The 27,789-nt window shown below is 44.2% G+C and overlaps 1 protein-coding gene across 3 annotated transcripts in view; it reads right to left on the minus strand.

The window, feature by feature from the left end:
• SIL1 (SIL1 nucleotide exchange factor) overlaps positions 1-27,789 on the minus strand; it is a 229,016-nt gene that overhangs the window by 147,980 nt on the left and 53,247 nt on the right. For all 3 annotated transcript variants that reach the window (XM_084636668.1, XM_084636670.1, XM_084636669.1), the window contains 2 exons: positions 25,811-25,925; positions 13,644-13,779 (listed from right to left, as the gene is read on the minus strand). In XM_084636668.1, the coding sequence (XP_084492794.1) occupies positions 13,644-13,779; positions 25,811-25,925 (251 nt within the window). The remainder of the gene's footprint in view (positions 1-13,643; positions 13,780-25,810; positions 25,926-27,789) is intronic.

The following is a 27,789-nucleotide window of genomic DNA, read 5'->3' on the forward strand; positions in this document are numbered from 1 at the left end:
TTACTCCATTCTGAAAACTGACCATTTATTTCCATCCTTTGTTTCCCATCTTTTAATCAGTTACCGATCCATGAGAGGACCTTCCCTCTTATCCCATGACAGATTACTTTGCTTAAGAGCCTTTGGTGAGGGACCTTGTCAAAGGCTTTAAAGAATTCTAGTAGATTGGTGAGACATGATTTCCCTTTAAGAAAACATGTTGACACTTCCCCAAAAAATTATGTTCATCTATGTGTCTGACAATTTTGTTCTTTACTATGGTTTCAACCAGTTTGCCCTGTACTGAAGTCAGGCTCATCAGCCTGTAATTGTCGGAATCACCTCTGGAGCCTTTTTTAAAAACTGGCGTCACATTAGCTATCCTCCAGTCATCTGGTACAGAAGCTGATTTAAATGATAGGTTACAAACCAGTTAGTAGTTCTTCAATTTCACATTTAAGTTCCCTCAGAACTCTTGGGTGAATACCATCTGCTCCCGGTGACTTATTACTGCTTAATTTATCAGTGTGCTCCAAAACCACCTGTAATGACAGCTCAATCTGCGACAGTTCTTCAGATTTGTCACATAAAAAGAATGGCTCCATTTTCACTGAATTTCAATTATTTTTTAATGAAAACTTCACACTAATAATTTTGTTATGAAACACAATTCGCTAAGAGGTACATATGTTATATCTGTATTAGCAGTATACCTTGTTAGTATGCCTCTTCTCCCCTCCCGCACCCTGTCCTGCCAAACCAAGATATAAGACATTCTTTTTGTCCTCTCAAAGCATTTTCACTTAGCAAATTCTTTTCTATCCACTCATGAGAATTAATTTTCAAATATTGGACAATTATAGACATAGAATTGCTGAAGATGCAATGGACAGAGAAGCCACTAGTAAGAAGCTAGAGCTGTGCATCAATCACTAAGCAGCCAGAGACAATAGTAAACATCCACTGGGGGTGGCGTTTCACTCTGTCTATGACAATGTAGATGACCCACTTACAAATGGAATTTGCCAAATGCACCTGAGGAAGCCAACAACAAAGTAACTTCCTATTTTGGCCTGGGCAAAGGCACTATGTTGAAGTTTCTGTGAGCTGGATACTCCCTGTGTCTGCTGGGCAACATCAGTACACCAAAGCCTGATGTCACTGAACAGGCAACCAAATTCATGGTTGCATGCTATGAATAATCAGAACTATGCTACCATGAGTAAAACATAGAAAAAATCACAGGCAGCAAAAACTGGCAAAAGTACCACATCAACACCAAAGCTCAGCACCTTATCACTAACAATTGAAGCATTTATAGAATGTAAAATGAGCACATCGTCAGTTGTTTGTGTGGAAAGGTGCTCTGGATCCAGATACATCACAACTTAATCCACTGCAATATGGATGGATACACGATAGTTTTTGTAAACAGAGACTTGGAACTTGCTCCTCCAAACATTCTGAAGTAGTCAAGTGGTCTTGTGAGAATAATGTACCCTATACATTTATGATATGTGGATGTAGTAGTGTCAAACTGCTATGTGTCTTATTTTGTGCTGCAAAGGAGTTGTGTATGTTGCAACAGACTGATCAAATCAGCTTTAGCATTTGCAAAGGAAAACTATGATGACAAATGACTGTCCTGATATGAATATACAGGTCACTCAATTGTAGCGTGAATAAGAAAGATCACTTAGTAACCCATTATAATGATACCAAAATTAAGTATTCGGTTAAAAAGTGTTATAATTTTGTTGAATATTTTTCAAATGAAAAGAAGAGTGGTGGTCACTGTATCAAATTAAAACTGCTATACCACAACCCCCTCCTCCTGTACCTCTATTATTCATTGATTGATATGGCAAATGTTAAAGACATAAATTTCACATATTGGAACTCTTATGCCTTGATTTTGTATGCCTCAAATTATACAAACTCTTACTGACTAGGGCAGGGGAGGAGGAGGGAGAGGAAAGAGATATGAAAAGGTGATATTTCAAAAACACTCAGTAGTGAGGGTCATCAGACAGATTCCTAAAATGTATGGTCTTGAGATACAGAATCCACACAAAAAAAACCTTTGTTTGGCCCATAAAGCAAGAGTGGCTGCCGAACTATATGGGTTGTTTTAATCGAGATGTAGTAGCACATGCCTTCATCCACACTCTCCCCACCTCCATACAAAAGAGAAGGGCAGATGTGGGCTATGTGCAGAACTCCACAGACTGCACTTGGACAGTCCTGTCTGGGCTGCTTGCATTCACAAAGCAGCTTCTGCTATAGAAAAATCAAAGTAAGCAAGCGTGTCACCGACGTCTGATTGGGTGCACAGAAAACTGCATAGCTTTATATCGTTTACTTAGCACAACAGAGTGAACACCACTTTTACAAACAATACCCCTGCGTCAAAAAGCTTACAACTTAAGTTAGATGGTTCCAACACTGTTTAGCTATTTGAGTTTTTATATACCCACCATCACCATGTCGTGAGTGACTCACAGCAGATAGGAAAGTGTCATCATCCTCATTTTACAGATGGAGACCTGAGGCACAGAGTTTATGTATTTTAGGATTTTATACTGCAGCTCACCACACAAGTCTGTAGCAGAACCAGAAACAGAACCCATATTTCACAAGACCCCATCTAGTACCTCAGCCACAAGGCCATTCTTCCCCTCTTATCTTTGCACACGTGATAAAGGATTAGGCACGAGACCAGGAACAGTCTGCATTAGAGAGATCACCACCAACTCAAGGTTAAGAGAAAAAGGGGAGCTTGGGAAAGGAATGACTGAAGTTGCTTGGTGCACGAAACAAGAGAGCCTGTTCCAAACATAGAAGGTGGCATGAACAGAAGCAGTCACAATTAAACAAGAGACAGAGTATATAACTTAAGGAAAGATGACTGGATAGAGCCCCAGGCATTAGGGGTCATATGGAGAAATGAAACCACAGATAACAAACAGTGGCCATAACCCTGATTGTCACCCTTCCAAACATTAAACATTTGCAGTCACCCTGGAGACCATTTGAATTTTCATACCCTCTGTAATTAGCCTGAAGCACTCTCCTGTTGGCCTACCACAACAGATTATAGTAATTCTACAGGACAGATTTTCCTCTGCAGATGTGTAAGCAGGTTCTTTTTTTAAAATACTGTACCTGCAAACAAAGCATGTCATAGAATCATAGAATATCAGGGTTGGAAGGGACCTCAGGAGGTCATCTAGTCCAACCCCCTGCTCAAAGCAGGACCAATCCCCAACTAAATCATCCCAGCCAGGGCTTTGTCAAGACTGACCTTAAAAATCTAGTATAAATGCGGTTTTTTTAAAAAATTCAGTTTGCTTCCATTGTTCATGCAAATCTGCGATGATCTGACCAGATGGATACAGCTTTCTATTTTCTCGATTGCTCACATCAGGTTTTGTGAAAACTATCCGATGAAGTGAGCGGTAGCTCATGAAAGCTTATGCTCAAACAAATGTGTTAGTCTCTAAGGTGCCACAAGTACTCCTTTTCTTTTAACATATACTTGTGGTTTAACTATGTATTTCATCCATTCCGATTGCCAGTGCTAACATACATATTTCAGACACTTGCATAATAATGTTTTACCATTAGGTTTGGGTCAATAAGAAGCCACAGATTCAGATGGATCATTATTTCAGCTAAAGTAATTACAAAGTCTTAGAGACCTTAACATGCCCTACTTAGTGGCACAGGCAAGATCCACCTCACGTAAGCCTCCTCCACCTTTCCCCTGCAGTTTAAACAACCACCACCACCACCGATTTTTTTAAAACCTACAGTAGACATTAAAGAGATTGAGAAAAGCATTCTGGAGTAACTCTAGGTACCAGTACGGGCTTCCACAAGTAGAAAGTCTAACTTCAGCCACAAGTATGAAATTAACTAGTTCCTATCACACATTCCATGATCCATGTAGTATAGTCAGAGTGCTGATTTATGTTGATGCCGGACAGGATTCTGTGATGTGGGACTTTAAACATGAATAGGGGAAGACTGCTGCTGAGTCTGCCAGCAAATTGCTGGACCCTAAAGTAAACTTAACCTATCAGTGGAGATCCCTGTCTGGTTGCTGTGGTCTGTTACCACAGTGGAAAGACAAAAGGGAACCTACTAGTCTGTAGGCAGCCACTTTACCACATAAGCAAAACAAAGTCTTCCTTTGGCCAGCCACTAGGAGCTATGCAAAGTTCCTCTCAAATGGTGCTAGAATTTGGATACAAGTCTGTAGGATCAAGATACTGTTCGGCCTATTTACATATCACATTCATCTTTTTGGGTTGTGAATACAAACTTACACCTTCTCCCCTACTTAAACTAGCAGCATTTTCTCCTTTCAAGAAATAGCTTCAGCTTGAGACAGCGCATTTGTAAGGAAGAAGTTTCACAAAAAGACCCAGACATACATTGTATGAATGCACAAGCATATGAACAGAGTCCCAGACAGCAGCCCTGAAAATCTCTGCAAGAGAGACATTTCTCTAGCAAACTGTGGAAGCTGCTTTGGATATGGCTCAATGTGATCTAAGGACTTCAGCTACTGTGGCACTCCCAAGGTCATAACAAGCTCTGCATACAATTTTCTCTGCTTAGTCTCTGTGCAGAAAGACAGCTCTCTCTCTCACCCCTGAATTTATCCACATAAGCCACAGGTAGTTTTTGAGATGCATGGACGGGCTTGCTTTCATCGAAGTAAAGAAATAAAAACTCAACCTCTGGACCATAACAAAATCTTTTTTTACTTTAAGTTGTAGTATGGATGTATATATGTATACATATATACATACATACTAAGGAAGGACAATAAAAATGACTAGCCATTTGAAAGCATGGAAATGAACTGTTAAAGAAAGGAAAATATACACTGAGCTACCACACATTTTTTTCAATAAATGCACATTTTAACTGCTATGTCACTCTGAAGTATTTACATGAACCAAATATACTAGGGCTGTTAATTTTTTTGAGTTAATCGTGTGAGTTAACTGTGATTAATCAACTATGATTAAAAAATTTAATCACCATTAATTGCACTGTTAAACAACAGAATATCAACTGAAATGTATTAAATATTTTTGGATTTTTTTTACATTTTCAAGTATATTGATTTCTATTACAACACAGAATACAAAGTGTACTGTGCTCACTTTATATTATTTTTATTACAAATATTTACACTGTAAAAATGATAAGCAAAAGATACAGTATTTTTCAATTCACCTCATACAAGTACTGTAGTGCAATCTCTAAAGTGTAACTTACAAATGTAGATTTTTTTTTGTTACATAACTGCACTCAAAAACTATGTAAAATTTCAGAGCCTACAAGTCCACCCAGTCCTACTTGTTCAGCCAGTCACCAAGACAAACAAGTTTGTTTACATTTACGGGAGATACTGGTGCCTGCTTCTTATTTACAATATCACAGATTTTGGACGGCACTTCAGATTCTTAAACCTTGGGTTGAGTCCTGGAGCTATTTTTAGAAATCTCACATTGGTACCCCCTTTGTGTTTTGTCAAAACTGCAGTGACAGTGTCTGTAAATCAAATAACATTTGCTAGGTCATCATCAGAGACTGCTATAACACGAAATATATGGCAGAATATGGGTAAAACAGAGCAGGGGACATACAATTCTCCCCCCAAGGAGTTCGTCACAAATTTAATTAATGCACTATTTTTTTAATGAACATTATCCGCATGGATTCATATCCTCTGGAATGGGTGGTTGAAGCATGAATGGACATATGAATCTTTAGCACACCTGGCACATAAATATTTTGCGACGCTGGTTACAACAGTGCCATGCAAACGCCTGTTCTCACTTTCAGGTGATACTGTAAACAAGAAGTGGGGAGCATTATCTCCTGCCAACGTAGCCAAATTTGTTTGTATGAGCAATTGGCTGAAGTAGGACTGAGTGGACTTGTAGGCTCTAAAGTTTTAGATTACATTCAAAAATAAAACAGTTTGGGGTTTTTTTGTCCATTATAATTCAACATTTGTAAGTTCAACTTTCATGATAAAGAGATTGCACTACAGTACTTGTATTAGGTGAAGTGAAATATACTATTTCTTTTGTTTTTTAAAGTGCAAATATTTGTTTTCAAAAATAAATAGAAAGTGAGCACTGTACACCACTTCATATTCTGTGTTGTAACTGAAATCAATACATTTGAAAATGTAGAAAACATCCAAAAATATTTAAATAAATGGTGTTCTATTATTGTTTAATCATGATTAATCCTTTTAATTGCTTCACAGCCCTAAAATATATACATTTGAAGAATTTTGATACTAGAAACATTAGACTCTAGTTTCAGTCTTCGAATGAAAATTTTTAAATGTCCAAAAAAAGGAAGTGATGCAAACATTAAGGGTCTTGTTCTACCTATTAGGAAACCTACTGAACAGACTAGAAGCCTAAAAGGAGAACACACACACACACGGAACACACCAGCTGTAGAATCACACAGAGTCTGCAAACAGTTCTCTATGAGAAGACTCCGCTAAGAAAATCACCCATCACTCAAGTACAGCTCCTCTCTGGAAAGTACACCCAAAATAATATCGTCTTGCGCTGTAGAGAAATCTATACAACGCAAACTCAAATTTTCCCCCTCCCTCAATGTGGAGGGAGATATGTACAACTTCTTCCCACTCACTCCCCCGTTAGAAATTGCACAAACTGGGTTTAATAATAAACAAAAATAAGTTTAACAACTACAAAAGGAAGATTTTAAGTGATTATAAGGGATAGCAAACGGAACAAGGCTGATTACTAAGCAAATGAAACAAAACACACATATCAAGGCTTAAGATCTTAGAGACTGGTTTCAAGAAGTAATTTCTCACCCTAAATGTTGTATTAGGCAAGTTACAGAGTTTCTGTAGCTTAGAGTTCCAGGTATTTCGATTTACAGACTAGACTCCTCAGTCTCAATCTGGACTCAGCCCTTGCCTTTCCTACAGCTCAGTTCCTTTGTCTCTTCAGATACTTTCAGCAGTCTCTCTTCTTGGACAGAATGGCAATTGAGAAGAGTCCTGTTTTCCTTACTCCCCAGCCTTACACAGAATTTACATAAGGCAGGAAGCCTTTGTTTCCAGTGGAAAAGCACCAGCAGTGTCCAAGGTGGCACTTTTTACCAGGTGACATTATCACCTTACCTTGCAGTGTTAAAGCAGCCATGAAACCAGATTTATTTGCAATGTCCACAGGAAGGACATTCTTCATAAATCTTCTATCTTCATAAATGATCTGGAGGATGGTGTGGATTGCACTCTCAGCAAATTTGCGGATGATACTAAACTGGGAGGGGTGGTAGATACACTGGAGGGGAGGGATAGGATACAGAAGGACCTAGACAAATTGGAGGATTGGGCCAAAAGAAATCTGATGAGGTTCAATAAGGATAAGTGCAGGGTCCTGCACTTAGGATGGAAGAATCCAATGCACAGCTACAGACTAGGGACCGAATGGCTAGGCAGCAGTTCTGCGGAAAAGGACCTAGGGGTGACAGTGGACAAGAAGCTGGATATGAGTCAGCAGTGTGCCCTTGTTGCCAAGAAGGCCAATGGCATTTTGGGATGTATAAGTAGGGGCATTGCCAGCAGATCGAGGGACATGATCGTTCCCCTCTATTCGACATTGGTGAGGCCTCATCTGGAGTACTGTGTCCAGTTTTGGGCCCCACCCTACAAGAAGGATGTGGAAAAATTGGAAAGAGTCCAGCGCAGGGCAACCAAAATGATTAGGGGACTGGAACACATGAGTTATGAGGAGAGGCTGAAGGAACTGGGATTGTTTAGTCTGCGGAAGAGAAGAATGAGGGGGGATTTGATAGCTGCTTTCAACTACCTGAAAGGGGGTTCCAAAGAGGATGGCTCTAGACTGTTCTCAGTGGTAGCAGATGACAGAACGAGGAGTAATGGTCTCAAGTTGCAGTGGGGGAGGTTTAGATTGGATATTAGGAAAAACTTCTTCACTAAGAGGGTGGTGAAACACTGGAATGCGTTACCTAGGGAGGTGGTAGAATCTCCTTCCTTAGAGGTTTTTAAGGTCAGGCTTGACAAAGCCCTGGGATGATTTAACTGGGAATTGGTCCTGCTTCGAGCAGGGGGTTGGACTAGATGACCTTCAGGGGTCCCTTCCAACCCTGATATTCTATGATTCTAAGGGATCCACATCTTCGAAGACTCATCGTCTTTTTCCTAATGGCCCATTAAGGCTGATTGCTTATTGTCTGGTGTGCGTCTCCAAGTATAACCACAGTTGTAATTATTACATAGTCAATATTCCTAACTCCAGATACATGCATGATACATGCATACAAATTGGATAATCACAATCAGTAAATTATAACCTTTCCAATGACATCTTACATGAGCCATCTTGCATAAAATATCTTAATTATGCCAAACTCATATCCTAAGCATATTTCTATAAATAATATGGAGCGTCACATCACAATCCCATCTTATTTTATCTCCACAGCACTGTATTCACTAGGAAGCTCTTTCTCATTCTAACCATAGCAAATGTGAAAGCTGCTGATCAATAGTGTGAGTGGCTTATGAGCCTTGATTTCCAAACATCAATATGAATTCATCACACTCAACATATCAGGCTGAAGGAAACGTGGTTAAAAGGACTGAAACAATAAAAACTGATAATTCTTCTGACATGGAATCTAAATGTAGTCCAGAGTTGTTAAGTAGCAAGAGAGAAAGGATCTGTGGTCACTTCTAAAGGTACAGAAAATCAGTTTCTTCAGATTTCCCAAGATCTCTAAAGTATGAAACTTTGCCCTCTGAAGTAAAAGAGAAGAAGACTGAGGAGTTTGGTGATCTTGCAAGTGAGACCATTTCTATGCCATCAATGTCATAAAAACACAACCACAATGACATAATCATTGTTTCAGGCCTTCTAACCAGCTCTTCAGTATCAGCTTCATTCAGCAGTAGCCTCTGTCTCTGATACTCCAAAAACGTAAAAAAAAAAAATCGATCTGTGATTATGCCATTAACACAATGAAAGGTAAAGACTTGCACACGATGAAAGTTACAGCCTTCTTTTATGCTAACCTCATCATCTTCAAAGTAGCATAAAGTGATCCATTTAAAGAAATGATTGAAGCTCTTCACCTCAGATATACTCCTCATGACAGCTTTAAACTCACAGATCCACTAGTAGATGTTGAAAGTGAATACAGAAAGGAAAAATGAAAGGAAGACCTGAAAGAATTAACATTGATGTTAATAGAATAATGTTAGTTGAATCTGAGAAATGAATAAATAAAGACAATAAGCGTCCATACAGGGAAATATGTGTACCTACTTATTAAGTCACAGAATTTGGTGGCCAGGTTACTGAAGACAGCATCCAAGAACGCAGACAGAAGCATGGCAAGGATATTGTCACCATTTGCTCAGAAAACAAAAATAGAAGTGAAAAGATCAGAGATCTCACATGCACATCTCTTAAACTTCTAATTTATGGGTGTCCAGCACACTAAACTTAATTGAGGAAGAAGCAATGACTAGCAGAGTGCTAACCTATTTTACTGGGATTTCAAAAACTTTTCTGCAGCCATTACCAGCTTCATAATTTGTTGACAGAAATGGAAGATTGATGTTCCAGCTTCCCAATGACACTTGATGGAACAGAACTCTCAGGATAACCGTCTCTACATTTACATTCAGCTACCCGAAGCACACTGAAGTTTGCACTCAGCACAAGAAGGACTTGTATAAAATGTGTGCTGTATTTTGATCAAACAAGGGACTGACTCTACAGAGAGGTACTAAATTTACAAAAGCAACTGCAGAAAGATTTTGAGGGATTTAACAGATTATAGCCTGATGACACTGCCACACAGTCTCAGCAGAAATCCACTTTGATCTAATTAGCAACAATGAACTGGAATTACACAAGGACAAAATTGAAAAACAATTCAGACAAACATTGGTATCTTTCAATTATTTAGTCAACATGACTGACCCCGAGTACTAGAGTCACAGGCTGAGATCAGCACAGAAGACAATGAAATGCTAATATGGCTGATGAAACAATCCCAAATCCCTTTCTCCCCTAGTATTTAAAACTGAAGATCCAGATTTCTAATCAAAGTGTTTGTTTGTCAAGGACGTTGTGTCACAGTTTATTTAAATCAAAATGATGGAAGACTGGAAGTAAACTCACAGAAAACAGGACAGCACAATGCAGAACTCTGACCATTCTTAAAAGACTGCATTCCTGTATAGCCATCTTAGCATCAATTGATCAGGTCTTTAACAACATTAAAACTCAATAGTAGGGAAGGTGCTGGAAAAGCAAATAAATTGGTAAAATGGAATCAGAATCTAAGGGCTGACACAAAAGAGCAGTGTGGCTAGTCAGACTGACAACTTGACTATGTGTTCCGTTTTACTTGCAGAAGTGCAAACTTTTCATTTTAGACAAAGTATGTATTTTTTAAGTTTGAGGAATAAATATGCTAAAAGTGGTCATACAGTGCATATTAAGTGTTTCATTTCAGAAAAATGTTAGGGATAGAGGAGGTGTTGGGGGTGGATATTAATGGATCTTTTCAGGCTGGGGAAGTCACAATAACCCTAATGCTTTTTACAAGGTTCAACACCAAAGGCACACATTCATCTGCAAAGTGAGGCTCTACACGGACAAAACTCAAAGAGCAATCACTGCTTAAGCCATTTACAACTGTATCCGGAAACTCCTTCCTTAAGACATGCAGTGAATGCTGATGAGCTCCCCACTTTATTAAACTCTTTACTGTGTTTGCATAATTTGAAGCTGCTAAAAAATAAAGCACAACAAAATGCCCAAGCAATGGAGAAGTCACTTCTAAACAAAAACAGCAATGACATTTATAACAACTGCAAATATATACACATTTTACTTCAACAAAAGGTGGTGATCTGCCAGTTTGAATACTGAATAGGGACACAACAAGACTTCCATACATAATGGTGCAAAAACTGAATATAAATATATACCGCAGCTTTGTGAAGTTTAAGGGCTTTTTGAAGACATTTATGTTATAGAAAGATTTACATATGGGAAAATTGTTCAGCTATAGCAGGCTGAAACCTCAAGAGCATCTGAAAGACACATGGATCCCATAACTATTCTTTTGACAATAATATTGAGTACCGATGCAGCTCTTAAAATTAAAAAACCCTATAAAATGAATTAATACTTACTAAACCCTTGTGAGGCGGGAAAGCTTTTTCCCAATGTACATGTGGGGAAACCGAGGCAGGGAGAGGCTATATAAATCGAAGACCACAGTGGGAGGCTTCCTATTTCCACGAACATCCAAAATGTGTGTGTGTGTGTGTTAAATGAGGGCCAGTCCCCTTCAAAAACACACCTTCTGGGCCTATAGTATGAGATCTTGTCATGAAGTCAAAATTCTGGGGGTATGTCATCTCCGTCAATCCATACCAAGTGGCAAACATCAGGTTATAACTCCACTGCCGAATCAAGCAGAGGAGTCACTGACCTGGGAGGGAGAAAAGTTCACATAAAAATATTTCCAAGAACTGCAAAAGGAATTTGGAGTAAGTTTCCTTTTGGATGGTTTCTCTCTGAAGTCTGCTCCAGTGCTCACCTTTTTCTTGCAGTCATTTGAAAACATGATGTGCCTATAACAACGAGTACAAAAACACTTATACTGTGTTGCGTTGGTCCTTTTCATGACCCAATGCAGTGAGATCTATCTTAGGGAGATCATGTAAAGTAGTTGCTCTTACTTTGGACTGTTCTGCACTTGTGAGAGGAATGAAGAATAGATTTCAGAACTGGATTCCTCACCACATACTAAAACGTGAAAATTTTATGCAGCGGTACCCATCATACTATAGTGGGGATCTCTAAGTACTGTCCAGCTGGCAAACATGACCTAACAGACACCTTCTTTCCCTTGTAACAGCATGACGAGGATGAAGCTGATCAACAGCAATTTTCTATTAAGAACATAAGAACGGCCATACTCGGTCAGACCAAAGGTCCGTCTAGCCTATTGTCCTGTCTTCCAACAATGGCTAATGCCAGGTGCCCCAGAGGGAATGAACAGAACAGGTATCATCAAGTGATCCATCTCCTGTCACCCATTCCCAGCTTCTGGCAAACAGAGGCTAAGGACACTATTCCTGCCCATCCTGGCTAATAGCCATTGATTGGTCTATCCTCCACGAACTTATCTAGTTCTTTTTTGAACCCCGTTATAGATTTGGCCTTCACAACATCCTCTGGCAAGGAGTTCCACAGGTTGACTGCGCATTGTGTGGAAAAAATACTTCCTTTTGTTTGTTTTAAACCTGCTGCCTATTACTCTTATTTGGTGACCCCTATTTCTTGTGTTAATGCTTGTAAACTCAAGCAGCCACCTGTTCTATCATGGAATACAGGAGCACAAATCAAATATTATGCCTGCAGGCATTTATGCTGCATACTTGCAAATACACATATATACAAACTGGTGGGACTCTCAGGCTTTTGGGAAGCTGACAATGAAGCCCTCAGTGTTGCATATTTTGGCCATCCCTACTCTAAGGAGTCTAGTCTCCACTTGGTGGATATGCATAGCCATCATTAACAGCATATGAAACAAGGGGAGATTAGATTCCTGAAATAATAAGCATGAGAATCTTTACATGAGGAAGTCCACCTTTCATTTTCTTGATCATAAAGCATTTAAAAACTCTGAAATATGATATACTTTCAAAAGGTGAACTGTGGGGTAGAAACACAGATTCTAGCCACAGTCACAGACATTATAGCCAGGCTGTGAAGGGCATCCAGCACAAAAAGAGAATCATTTATATTTTTAAAAAAAAATTTTATTCTCTGTAGGAGTTCACTGGCTATTGCAGGTTTGCTAGCTATGTCCCATAAGTCTTTGGGCAGCCGCTGATTCTACTGTTGCCTCTGTGCAATGGCCAAGAATCTTACATTCTGGGACAATGCCAGCAACTTAGAAGAGCCAAACTAAATATCGGGGTAATCTTTTAAAAGTTGGGTATTAAAATTAGGTACATTAAGCCAGAATTAAGAAGCACACTTTCGAGAAATATGTAACTTTTAGATTTAAAGGAACAAACTAGACTTGAAACAGCTAAGGATTAGAAAGCTTTTCCTCTTTTAAAAACTGCACAATATTACACTTACTACTCTTAATAGCAAGTCTGCCATCGAACGATATTTAATCAACCCACATGAGACCACAGCAGACCAGAACAGCATGTGCCAATAAACATATAAAATCTGTCTTTTGATAGGTACAGAGAAAAAGTAAGTGCTTCTGAGCTAGTAATGGAGGCATATCATCTGCCATTTGACTGACAGAAGCTCAGTTAGTTCTAAAGTCCTGGAAGTACACGAGCAGAAGTCCTTGAGACTGACAATGACCACACACCACCAGATTGTGGTAGTCTTGTTTCTTTTCACTGAAGCAGAAAGCTATTCTTCCCACACCAGACACCTCTTTGTTTAACCACCAAAAAATGCAGTTGGATTTGATGGTTATTTTTAGTTTCTATGATGTTTCTGTCAGTGGTGTCAGATGTAGTTTCAAAAGGACACAATAATTCACCATCAATGTGTTACCTGGACGGACTGTTTGCCACTGATATGTTGGGTAAAACACTTCTAAGTCTTCAGGATCAAGATCATCCTCTGCTACTGACTCTTTGTTATTCTCTTCTTTTAAGTCGTTTTCTTCTGTTTTTGTGAGGGCAAACTCCTGTTGGATACATGAGATACAGCTCATTAGTAATTGCACCTGGGTTATGTAGTGTCAGCAGAGAATACATTCCTCAGGTTACAAAATTTTCCCCTCTCTAGCAAGTTTGTTTGTTTTTTTGACACTTGAGATTCTTTCTACATGGATTTAAAAATATATTATTAAAGATTAAACCAGCATAACTGTTACGACATTTATGTTGAACAAAGCAGTGCATCTTATTTCCTATTCTAGTGCAGGCTGAAAGCTTCAAGCAAGAGTTAACAAAGCCAGATCTATATTATAGCCCAGGCTGGTAGCACTGCCTATTAGGAAGGTTGTGTGACACTTCCCATCGTAAAGACGCTGTTTTCAGTAGCTTATAACTTTGCCAAACTAACTGTTCAACTGAAAGTTTCCATGCTGTGTTTCTGCCTCAAACTGACTGTTTTTTGGAAAATTTCAGCCAAAATCGTACGGTCATTTCCAAGACCAAGGCTAGGGAAAAGTATGTTGTTTTGCCCATGTTAAAAAAATTCTGGCAACCTTATCTTTGAGAAGTTTCTAGGGCCCCGACGCTTTGGAGCAGGGACTTGACATTTGGCAAAGGGGTGCCATTTGAGTCAAGAATGTGCCTTTGACTGTCCCTTTGAAAATCCACCCATAATTGGCCAAGTTATAATCCTCTGGAGAGAAAAAAAAAATCAGAATTTACATATGCTCAGTAGAGACTTGTTAGAGGTCTACAGTTTAATTCCCTGACTATTCCATCCACACTGAGCATTCTCCACCCTGGTGCTGAGCAGGACTTGCCCTGCAATTGCAACTCTGGCCTGCTACATGCAAGGACCTAGACCAGGAGTCTGTCTTTCCTATGCTCCCAATGCCTCCACCCCACCCCACCCCACCCGCCACTGGGCCCAAACAATGCGGTGAAGGGAGCTGCCTGATTTGAATGCCGATCAGAAAAGAGCCAGACCTGGGAGGGGAGGGAGTAGATTGGGTCAGGCAGCCAGGGAGGAGAAGGAGAATGGGATTGGTGAGGCAGGGAGCAGAGATTGGGACTGGATGGGGAAGAAGACTAAAACTGGGAATGGGGTGACTGGAGCTGGGACAGGGATTCCAGAGAGGTGAGATTAGGACTTGCTGGACAAAGAGGTTGGGACTGGAATGAGAAGCCTGAGGACTGGAAGTTCAGATTAGGCTCAGACTGGTTAGGTGAAGAGAATGAGACTTGGATGAGGACCTGGGGTGGGGAAAGAGACAGGAATGAGACAGGGACAAGTTAGAAGGGGCAGGGCAGAAAGAATCAAGTTTGGAGGGAATTGGCAGAAGCATCTATGCCCACTAGAACACACTCCTCTGCAGAGCATGTAATGGAACTCAAGATTCCTGAGTCCAAACTTTCCTCTGCTGTCACCAAATATCTGTGAAATCAACTGGCAAAGTATCTCATCCTCCTCTAGTCCTCATCCACATATAAAATGACAGTCCACTACAGCTATTCATCATCACTGTAATCACAAGCAGCACAGTTCTGTGCAGTGGATCTAAAGGTTCCAATCCAAGGTTCCGACCATGTAGGTGTCAATATAATGCTACATGATGGAATTTGTTTCTTCATTTTGCGTTTTCAAAAAACCTAGGAAATCACACACACAAACTTAAAAGAACCTTTTAATAAGGTTGCAAAATCAAGCACTCAGAAGTTAGGCCACGTCAGAATTATGGTTGTCTACACCTTACAAAATGGGAAATGCCAGAGTTAAGGCACAGAGATAAAAGTTAGGAAATGCCAGACTTAAGGTTGAGTGCTTGACTTTGCAACCTTATTGTTCTTTTAACATGGGGCTGGAGGGTGTGCGCACAGCTGTGCATGTGTTTTTATATTCTTTGGGACATTCATAGGGAAGGATCATTTTTGTTACAAAATGGATTACATAGAAAGGAATGGCTATTTTGTAACAATGCAGAGACAGTTTCAGTTGTAGAACCTCTCATCCCTTTTGCACCTCTTTTTAAGATGGCTTTTATTTGTAGCATTTACATTATATTAAGAGCTAAATAGTTACACCTTGATTAAACAATAAGGTGGTGATCTGATCACTGTCTACAGATATCTGAAGTGTGTGAATACCCAGACTAATGGATGACGAGCAGGAAAAGTTTCCAATCAATGAGATCTATTAGTGTGCGGAACAGTCTCCCAAGGAAAGTAGTGGAAGCCCCATTACTTCAGTCATTTAAAACTGCACTGGACAAAAAACAATTAAGAGTATGCTGTAAGTAACAATCTTGAACTAGGAGGAGATGAGACAGTGAATCAGATGTGACCAAACAGGTCTTTTCATCTCAGATTTCATAGGAATTGTCATAATGGACCAGACCAGTGCTACAGCTAATCTAGTAACCTGCGTCTGTCAGTGGCCACTTCCAGACACTTCAGAGGAAGGTACAAAAATCTATCAGTGGACAATTTGGAATAACCTGCCTGTAAAGGAAGTTTCTTCCTAATCTCTCTCAAACAGCTTGGCTCATTCCCCAAAACAATAGGCTTTATAGTTGTTACTCTTTTAATCAATATTTTAACCAACCCCCCCAAAAAATTAAGTAGCTAAAAGACAGTTACCTTTTCCGTAACTGCTGTTCTTCGAGATGTGTTGCTCATGTCTATTTCACAATAGGTGCGCATGCTCGCCATATGCACCGGTGCCGGAAGTTTTTCCCCTAGCAGTACCTGTGGGGGGGGGGGGATGCCCCAGCAACCACTGGAGTGGCACCTCCATGGCACGGTATAAGGGGAGCTGTGCACTCCCACCACCCTCAGTTCCTTCTTGCCAGACAACTCCAACAGAGGGGAAGGAGGGCGGGATGTGGAATGGACATGAGCAACACATCTTGAAGAACACCAGTTACGAAAAAGGTAACTGTCTTTTCTTCTTCGAGTGATTACTCATGTGTATTCCACAGTAGGTGAGTCCAAGCTATATCTGTTGGAGGTGGGTAGGAGTTCACAAATTCTCGGGACGGAGTACAGCCCTGCCGAATCCGGTGTCACCCCAGTTTGGAAGATGATCGCATAGTGCAAGGTGAATATGTGAACCAAAGACCACGTGGCAACCCTACAAATGTCCTGGATGGGGACGTGGGCCAAGAAGGCAGCCAAAGAGGCTTGTGCTTGAGTCGAGTGCGCTGTCACAATCGGTGGCAGGGGGACAGCCGCCAGATCATACCAGATACAGATGAACGAAGTGACCCAGTTGGAGAGCTGCTGAGTGAAGACCGACCGACCCCTCATGTGCTCAGCCAAGGCGACGAACAGTTGCAAAGACTTTCTGAATGGCCTGGTCCGCTCGAGGTAGAAAACCAGAGCCCATCGCACATCAAGCGTGTGGAGATGGCGCTCCTCACTGGATGCGTGGAGCTTGGGGCAGAGGACAGGTAGAAAAATGTCCTGACCCATGTGATAGGTGGAGACCCCTTCGGGAGGAACGCAGGGTGCAGGTGGAGCTGGATCTTGCCCTTATGGAAAACCATGTATGGGGGCTCGGAGGTCAGGGCCCTGAGCTCCAAGACCCACCTGGCCGATGTGATTGCAACCAGGCCACCTTCCACGAGAGGTGGGACCAGTGGCTCAACCAGGGGCCACGTGAGACAAGACAACACCAGGTTTAGATCCCACTGCGGGACCGGGAGGCCGAGCATATGGGAAGAGACGGTCCAACCCCTTGAGGAACCGGCCAGTCATAGCATGGGAGAATACCGTGTGACCCTACACCGGAGGACGAAAGGCAGATATGGCCGCCAGGAGCACCTTGACTGAGGAGAGCGCCAGGCCCTGGGCTCTAAGGTGGAGAAGGTAGTCCAGGATAAGCGGGATCGGGACAGCCACTGGGGAAACACCCCCTCATTCGCCCATCTGGAGAACTGGGACCACTTTGCCAAGCAGGCGCGGCACATGGAGGGCCAGCTGCTTTCTAGGAGGATGCATAGAACCCCTTCTGAGCACGTCCTTTCCTCCCTGCCTAACCATTGAGAAGCCACGCTGTGAGGGGGAGAGCCACTAGGTTGGGGTGGAGGCGGCGGCCCCGGTCCTGGGAGAGCAGGTCCGGGTGGAACAGCAACGGCCAAGCAACCGCCAAGTCCGTGAGGGTCCCGTACCAATGTTGCCTGGGCCATGCCGGGGTACTCAGAAGGACCCAGGCCTTGTCCATCTTTATTTTTTTCAGGACCTTGCTGATCAGTGGGAAAGGCATAGAGAAGGCATATTGACCAGGACAGGAGGAAGGCATCAGAGATAGCGCCCCATCCCAGTCCCCCACTGGAACAGAACCGGGGACAGCGCTGGTTCTGTCGAGGCGCAAACAGGTCCACCTGGGGAGTTCCCCACACTTGGAAAAGCCTGTGAGTCACTTCCGGGTGGACAGACCACTCATGCTGAGAGGAGAAGTCCCTGCTCAAGTGATCCGCCCGCGTGTTCCAGGCACCCGGTAGATGGAAGGCCTGTAGGCAGATGTTGTGGGCTGTACAGAAATCCCACAACCTGATGGCTTTGAGGCAGAGGACTGGGCCCCGCCTTACCTGCTGATATAGAACATCAAGGCCGTGTTGACCGTGAGGACCCTGACCACTCTGCCCTCCAGGTGCGAGTGGAAGGCCACGCATGCCAGCCGTACCGCCCTGAGCTCCTTCACATTTACGTGTAGGGTCAGATCCTGAGCCGACCACAGACCTTGGGCCTGAACGTTCCCCACTTGAGCTCCCCAACCAAGGTCTGACGCATCAGACACCAGTTCCAGCAACAGGGCCCTGCCCCTGAACGGGACCCCTTGGAGCATGTTGCTTGGGGCAGACCACCGTAGGGAGATGATCACCAAGTCGGGTACAGTGAGGACTTTGTCCATCCTGTCCCTGGCCTGGAAGAACTCCAAGGCCAAACAGAGCTGGAGGGGCCTCATCCCGAGTCTGGCGCGACAGACCACGTATGTGCACACCAACACGTGACCCAAGAGCTGGAGGCAGGCTCTGGCTGTTGTCACCGGGAACCTTGTGACCGTGTTGATGAGCCCCTTCAGGGTCTCGAACCCATCCAGTGGGAGGGAGACTCTGGCTGATGAGGCGTCCAGAAGCGCCCCAATAAACTCTACGCATTGAACTGGGACTAACGTGGACTCGGTGTTGTTTACCAACAGGCCCAAAGCAGTGCACATGGACAGGAGAAGCGTCACATGATCCCTCACCTGCAACCGGGAGCTGCCCTTGACCAGCCAATCATCCAGATAGGGAAAGATCTGGACACACACACACGCACACACCCCCATCGCCTTTGGTAGGCTGCCACCACCGACATACATTTTGTAAATACCCTGGGGGCAGTGGACAGGCCAAATGGGAGGACTGTAAATTGGTAGTGATTCTGCCCGACCACAAAACTGAGGAAGCGTCTGTGCCCCTCGAATGTATGAATGTGGAAGTACGCGTCCTGCAGATCAAGGGCAGTGTACCAGTCCCCGGGATCCAGGGAGGGGATGATGGAGGAGGGAGACCTGCAGAACTTGAGCTTCACTATGTACTGGTTCAGATCTCGCAGGTCCAGGATGGGCCTGAGTTCCCCATTTGGCCTTCGGGATAAGGAATTAGCGGGAGTAGTACCCCTTGCCTTTGAACTCCCTGGGCACCATTTCCACCGCTCCTAGGCCCAGGAGCCGCCTCATCTCCTGCTCGACCAGAGCTTCGTGCGAGGGGTTCCCCAGAAGGGATGGGAGTGGGGGATGGTTGGGCAGGGAAGTAAACTGTAGGGTGTAGCCCTGGAAATTGGTATTGAGGACCCATCTATCAGAGGTCAGCTGTGACCACTCTGAGAGGAAAGCATACAATCGACTGGAGAAGGGAAGCTTTATTGAGGGTGGATCCCTGATGAGACCTGGCAGGGCACCCCCGAGTGTCCCCTCAAAATCACCTCTTCCCCGCCTGCTTGCCCTTGGAGGGCTCAAGTTGGGTGGCAGGCTGAGACTGCTTCTGAGAGCGCCTCTTGTAGTTCCGCGACTTCTTATATGTGGCCTCGTATTTCGGGTGAGTGGCCTGAGCGGGAGTCTGCTGTGGCTTGAATTTAGATTTAGCCAGAGCCAGAACATAGAGACCCAGAGTCTGGAGGGTCGTGTGGGAGTCTTTCATCCCATGCAGCCTTGTATCTGTTTGTTCCGCAAACAGAGCTTTGCCGTCAAACGGGAGATCCTGCATGGAGGTCTCCACCAGCGCTTTGAACTCCTTCCTATTGCGCTCCTGGAGGGAGTCCTCGAACTTGGGCAGGAAGCCCTACAGATTGAACTCATACCTGCCCAGGAGAGCCTAGTGGTTTGCCACTAGTAACTGAAAGCTTGAGGACAAATAATTTTTTCTTCCAAAAGAGTCCAGCCTCCGTGAACCTTTATTTTTCAGGGTAGGGGCTGTCTGGCTCTGCCATTCCCTGTAGTTGACAGACTCAACCACCAGAGAGTTGGGCGCCAGGTGGGTGTATAAGTACTCGTGTCCCTTGGCGGGTATAAAGTACTTGCATTCTGCCCTCTTGGAGATGGGGGCCAATGAGGCTGGTGTTTGCCAAAGGGCATTTGAAATTTTTGCCACCCCTTCATGGAGAGGCAAGGCTACCTGCCCGATGCCGAAGAGGACAGCACATTAAACAGAGAGTCCAAGGGCTCCTCCACCTCCTCTGCCTGGAGGTGGAGGCTTGATGCTACACTTTAAGAGTTCTTGAATGACAGAATCATAGAATATCAGGGTTGGAAGGGACCTCAGAAGGTCATCTAGTCCAACCCCCTGCTCAAAGCAGGACCAATCCCCAACTAAATCATCCCAGCCAGGGCTTTGTCAAGCTTGACCTTAAAAATATCTAAGGAAGGAGATTCCACCACCTCCCTAGGTAACGCATTCCAGTGTTTCACCACCCTCCTAGTGAAAAAGTTTTTCCTAATATCCAACCTAAACCTCCTCCACTGCAACTTGAGACCATTACTCCTTGTTCTGTCATCTGCTACCACTGAGAACAGTCTAGAACCACCCTCTTTGGAATCCCCTTTCAGGTAGTTGAAAGCAGCTATCAAATCCCCCCTCATTCTTCTCTTCCGCAGACTAAACAATCCCAGTTCCTTCAGCCTCTCCTCATAAGTCATGTGTTCCAGTCCCCTAATCATTTTGGTTGCCCTGCGCTGGACTCTTTCCAATTTTTCCACATCCTTCTTGTAGGGTGGGGCCCAAAACTGGACACAGTACTCCAGATGAGGCCTCACCAATGTCGAATAGAGGGGAACGATCACGTCCCTCGATCTGCTGGCAATGCCCCTACTTATACATCCCAAAATGCCATTTGCCTTCTTGGCAACAAGGGCACGCTGTTGACTCATATTCAGCTTCTCGTCCACTGTCACCCCTAGGTCCTTTTCTGCAGAACTGCTGCCGAGCCATTTGGTCCCTAGTCTGTAGCAGTGCATGGGATTCTTCCGCCCTAAATGCAGGACTCTGCACTTGTCCTTGTTGAACCTCATCAGATTTCTTTTGGCCCAATCCTCCAATTTGTCTAGGTCCCTCTGTATCCTATCCCTACCTGCCACCGTATCTACCTCTCCTCCCAGTTTAGTGTTATCTGCAAACTTGCTGAGGGTGCAATCCACACTATCCTCCAGATCATTTATGAAGATATTGAACAAAACCGGCCCCAGGACTGACCCTTGGGGCACTCCACTTGATACCGGCTGCCAATTAGACATGGAGCCATTGATCGCTACCCGCTGAGCCCGACAATCTAGCCCTGAAGTCCTCCTGTGGGACGGAGGGGGGCGGGGCCGTAATTGCCTTATCCAGGAAGGGCGAGGAGGCTGGTGCAGTACTCTGGGTGTCCGCCGGCACCGGAAGGTCCACCACCTGGTCGGCCTCCGGGTACGGTGCAGAGGACTGACTCCTTCCTCGGAGGTCTGGAGAGGGAGACCAGTGGTGCTTCTGAGGCTCCGGCCACTGAGCAAGCCCCCACTGGGGGCTGCATCTGAGGCCACAGTGCCCACTGATACCATTGGGCTGGCCACGGGTCCCGGTGCCACTGCACCTGCTGCAGCACCAGCGGAGCCGGTTGTTCAGCCTGGCTGGCCTGGCCCAGCCCATTGATGGACGACTACGAATGGAGGCTGGGCTGACGTACGACCTGCCGCTGTCCTCGGACCTGGAAGAGCAGCAGTGCCAGAAGTGACACCGACCACGGGACTGCGATCCCAATGTGGAGGACTGGTACCGTCAGTAATGCCTGCTCTGCTATCAACTCAGACAGGTGGATCCGCGACTGCGAGACGACGGCAATCGACGCCCGGCTGTGGAGGTGATGCCTTGGCAGGGTCTTGGAGCGGGATTCTAAGCAGGAACAGTGTCGATGACCATGCCGTGACCGGCTGTGATAACCCCTCCGAGACGAGGGCCTATGGCGACATCTGCCTCAGTCCCGTCAGTATTCGCTCCTTGAGCTGGAGCAGTGCCGAGAGTCTCGGTCGGATGGAACCCAACCAGACAGCCTAGTGTGAGTCGAGGGCAATCCACGTGGACTTTGCCCTGAACGGTCGCTGGGTGGTGAACAGTGTCGGGAACATTTCCTCGACTGAGACCGGTACCGAGCCGGGGGCGACTGCGGAGATCCCAGCGGTGGCTTGCCTCTGGAGCATGGAGCCAACATCGGCGGTGCTCCTGGTACCAGCATGGACATAATGTCCTGGGCCACACGCAGGGCCTCCAGCGTGGAGAGCATCCGGACATCCTGGGAGGCCTGCTCTGAACGTGCCGGGCTACTCCGCTTGACTTGAGACGGAGGCCTAGAGGCTGGTGGGGATTGAGGACTGCCCGACATGGGTCTAGCCTCTGTCCTGGGTTTACTTTGGTGCTGCTGCAAAGAAGGTGTCTTTTTAGCCTTCTTGATGTGCCCTGTGGATGGGGAGCAGTGCTGACTGTTCGATGGTGCTGGAGGGTCGCCACACACCGACACTGCGGTAACTGGTGTTGACTGGGAGCGGGTCGCTGGAGTCAGCACCGACTCCATCAGAATAGCCCGGAACCTAATGTCCCTTTCTTTCTTGGTCCGAGGCTTAAAAGACTTGCAAATTTTGCAACGATTGCTGATATTGGCTTCTCCCAAACAGCAGAGACTGTCCACATGCGAGTCACTCCTTGGCACAGATTGCCTATGAGTGTCACACGACTTAAAAACCAGGGCACAGGGCATGCCCCAGCCTGGGCACTCTAACTAAACAGTTAACTAACTACAGGTACTAACACTGAACCAACAAGCAGTTCTGGGGATGAGCTACAGCAAAGCTGGAGGAGAGTAGTTCCAACGCACCTTCTCTGGCAGCAAGAAGGAACTGAGGTTGGGGGGAGTGTGCAGCTCCCCTTATACCGTGCCATGGAGGCACCATTCCAGGGGTCGCTGGGGTGCTCCCCACATGGGTACTGCTAGGGGAAAAACTTCCAGCACCAGTGCACGTGGCGAGCATGCACACATATTGTGGAATACACGTGAGCAATCACTCGAAGAAGAACTGAAAATTCTGGACCAAATTCTGCATTAGGCCTCTCCCACCAACTTCAGTGGAAGTTGTGTATATATGTTTAATGGAAGAATTTGAATTGTTTGCATTTAAATGTATGTTACACAGTTTCTAAAAAATGTTTCTGAGTGTGGGAAATATCAGTCTGTGGTTCTGAGCAACACATGTGCAGTTAAAAACTATGGTGATATAATGCTTGAAAAGTTAGAGAATATTTTTATTTTAAATGTCAAAAGGACAGAAATTTGAGAAGTACAAGGAAACTAGAGCTTAATTCCTACTTTTGCTTAGCGCATGATGAGAGGATTAGAATTGTTAAGATTATGACAAATGGTTAAAGCTTAGTTACAATCATAAATATATGAAGTCAGCTTCTATTGATGAAAGTGAGTGTTAACATTTTCTGAGCCAAGATTCAACAAAGCTAATATAAATGAGCCACTAGTTATTACTTTGCTTATTTATGTTGTTAGATTATTATCCAAGAGGGATTTAATGACACACAGTCCCATAATAAATTCACCAAGATGCCTCTTAATTTTATATCTGTTGAAAACACATAATGGAGACAGCTGATGTTTACGAATGGTCTCTGTTCAATAAGAGTTCTGCAATCTAAATGTACTGTAAGGGGTAACAGTACGTGTCTTTCTTCATTTAAACAGTTACTTCAGCTGTTTGGCCTGTGATCACTTTATAACTATCCCATTTTCACTAACAGTCTAAATACCATTAACATTTGCTGTGGTAATGAAAATTGGCAATTGCACACAAACAAGTTTATCATATTTTCTACTTACATAAAGTACATAATTAATTGGTAACTACTTTTGTTTTGCTTAGAGAATCAAGAGAGTAGAAACCAAAACAGGTTCTACAAGGAAAGATGGACATTTCCTTAAAGACAGATAGAATGTTAAATTGGAGTTAAAATTGGGATTATTCCCAGTCCAGGCAACTAGACACACCCAAAATGGGGTTCCCTGTGCCTCACCCTTCCTTAGGCTAGTAGTAGCAGAGACCACCTACATGAGCTATTCTGGGCTGGCAAGGTGGCCTCCACCACCACTCCCGTGGCCAGGCTGAGGCCTTGCCTCTCCTCAAGCCACCACTACCTGTCTGCAGACAAACTGGGATCTGTCTCAGAAAGGGGTGGGATTGAGCAAAGGACTCTGTGTGGTGGGAGCCTTGCAAAAGCCATGATAACGTGGTGATAATAAGGGTCATTCCCATCTCAAGGTATGTCTACACTACACACTAAGCCTGAGCTCTGACTCAGGTTTGAGCCCACGCCCCCCTTTCATCCACACACAAAACAGTATGACTCAGGTCAGCAAGCAGTCAGGGCCCTGGTCCTCAGACCCTGCTGGGGGGGGGGAAGTGGTCACAGTCTGAGTCTCGCGTCCTAGCCCTGTCATTTTGTAGTGTGGATACAAGTCAAGCCACATACCTGAGTCACAAGGACTGCATAGTGAAGTATGAACGCATTAACACAGCTGAGACACCCAGATCCAGCAATTGTAAACCCAGATTTACAATGCAGTGCAGACATTCAAGCATGGGCTTGGAAACAAAAAGTCCAATACACTGGCTGACACAGACACAGGCTTAGTGTGCAGTGTAGATATACCTTCAGTGTCCTCTGCTAGATTGGTGTTGTCAAGGGTCCCAGAGAAGTGGATTTCAGAGCCCATGAAGATGACTGGGGCAGCTCACACCTCTCTGAGCTAGTGTGTCATGCTGTCTGCAAATGCTGGCAGGTGACACTGCATTGATTACACTCAGGGTCACGTATTCAAGCTTTCCTTTGCAACCAAGAGAACTAGATACATTTTTTTTTTTAAATGAAAGCTGATTTTCTGGTTGTTCAGCTTCGCACCCTTACATGGATGCTGAGTACACACAGCTCCCATTTCATTCAAATGAAGTCTGAAAAATCAGGCTCAGGGTGTCTCAAGTTGGGCATCCAAAAAAACCAAAGGGCCCAAAAATCATACGCCCCTTTTGAAAATGTGGGTATAAGTGACTTACCCACAGTTACACAGTTATCAGAAGCACAGCTGGGAACAGAATACTCTTGATTTCTACCTCCTGCTCTCACCGCTAGACCACACGTTTAGCTTTAGTTTTTATCCTAATGAAATTAAAGTTTTAGTTGCAGCTGCTTAAATAAAACAAGGTGCCTGTGACAAAATGTGAACGTTGCCTGAATCGCATGTTTCCTTTTGCCAGGTCCTCTTTATTGCTCAGCATCAAGTGACTCAGATAGGCTTACTTCTTAAAACTTTTCTGAAATTTTATACCATAGAACATTTTAAAAAGACAAAATGCTGCACAGATGAGAGGTGATGCACTGCTATACATAATTTCAGGAGAAATAAATAAGGCTATGCTCACCCCACCAGTACCAAGTAATTCAAATGATTTCAACGACCTCTTATAGCCTTCTTTCACTCAGATTAGAAGATACTTACTGGAATTCTGTCACTTAAGCATGAACAGAAGCACAATGCAGAAAGCAGCAAAACCAGCAAACTCAGTTTAGAGGCAATGGACAGGAGTCCAATGCAATGAGACATTGTAGTCAGTCTAGAATTCAAACAAAAAAACAATTATATAATATGTTAATACACATTCTTCACAGTTTTCAACATTACTATTCCACATTCTGCAGTTGCGTATTATATTTATTAGACACACAAGGTGGCGGAGGCAATATCTTTTACTGGACCAATCTTCTATTGGCAAGAGAGACACGCTTTCAAGCTACATAGACTTGGATCTGAAGAAGAGCTCTGGTAGCAAATTTAGGGCCTGTCTTTGGGCCTTTTCACATCCCAGCTATGTTTTTGTTAACATGAGGTATCCAATATTCTACCCCTCCACATGAAGGTGCACCTTTCTGTGAAGTATCATGATATAATCTGCAAGCAAAATCCCACAGCCTTACTCTGGCAAAACGTCCACAGAGGTCAACAAGAGTTTTGCCTGAATTAGCACTGCAGATTTGGGTCTTTCTATTTCCTGTGGCAACTCCAAAGAAGTGACTGAGGAGCTCAAGTGGAGTTCAAGACTGAGGCATTTCAACCACAAGGTAGGGTATGGGAACAAGGCTTTCCTCGGTCATCACCACTGTCTCAAAACAAGAGACTGAAAACCTTTGGTGCCAGTTCAGCTGTGTCAATGGGGAAGGTACAGATTCCTGCTGAAACCCATAACCCAGCCCTAACATGAATAATAATAAATAAAACAGCAGTAAGTCAGTTTTTCAGAAGGAGGGCAAAGAAGATGCTGTTCCTTAGCCAGTGCTTCAGTTTCTGAACTAGGCCACTGTAATATGCAATACATAAGGCTATGATTTAGTCATGGAGGTCATGGAATCTATTACTTCCAGCGACCTCTGTGACTTCAGCCTGCAGTGGTTGGGAGCTGCAGGGTCTCCCGCCACCCATGGGGGCGGGGAGCTGCGGGATACCCCTGATGCCTCTGGCGGCCCCCAGAACTCCCAGCTGTCAAGGGAACCCCCGAGCTCCTGGCCACTGGGGAGGAACCACCAAGCTCCCGGCTGCTGCAGGTTCCCGGAGCTGCGGGTGGTAGGGGTACCCTGCAGCCTCCAGCTGCCGCAGGCAGCTCCTAGCCCCTGTGCAGCTACCTGCTTCAGGTGGTGTGGAGACCCACAGATCCCCATGTTGTCATGGATATCGTTAATAAACATCACGGACAGGTCACAGCTTCCGTTAATTTTTCTTTTTAGCCCATGACCTGTCCGTGACTTTTACTAAAAGTATCTGTGACAAAATCTTAGCCATAGAGATTCACTATGACCAATTGCACTGGTTTCTCATCTGGGCCACAGAGTACAGCACTATTGTGGCCTAATTCCTAAATTTCTCAGGAGACATTGTTGTGTGATTTCAGCCAATGCCATCTGCTTCTAAGGGCATGTCTACACTACCCGCCAGATCGGCGGGCAGCGATCGATTCAGCGGGAATCAGTTTATCGCATCCAGTCTAGACACTATAAGTTGACCCCTGAGAGCTCTCCTGTCGACTCCTGTACTCCAGCTCCGCAAGAGGCGCAGGCGGAGTTGACGGGAGAGTGGCAGCAGTCAACTCACCGCGGTGAAGACACCACGGTAAGTTGATCTAAGTACGTCAACTTCATCTACATTATTCATGCAGCTGAAGTTGCATAACTTAGATCGATCCCCCCCACTGTAGACTAGGGCTCAGAGGAATGGGCTGAAAGATACAAATGCTGACCAAAAACCACATATAATTTTTCCCCTCCCACAATTCTTAACAGCAATTGCTGTTCACCATACAGGAAACAGATTTTTGTTCTGTTATAAAAGTGAAGACACAAGTGAACATAGAAAAATTAATTTATCCCCAAAAGAAAAACTGAAAATCTGATAAGAAGTAAGAAGTTCTCCAAAGCAGTGACAGAGAA

This window comes from Lepidochelys olivacea, assembly GCF_965140295.1.
Source record: "Lepidochelys olivacea isolate rLepOli2 genome assembly, chromosome: 8".
NCBI classification, from domain to species: domain Eukaryota; kingdom Metazoa; phylum Chordata; order Testudines; family Cheloniidae; genus Lepidochelys; species Lepidochelys olivacea.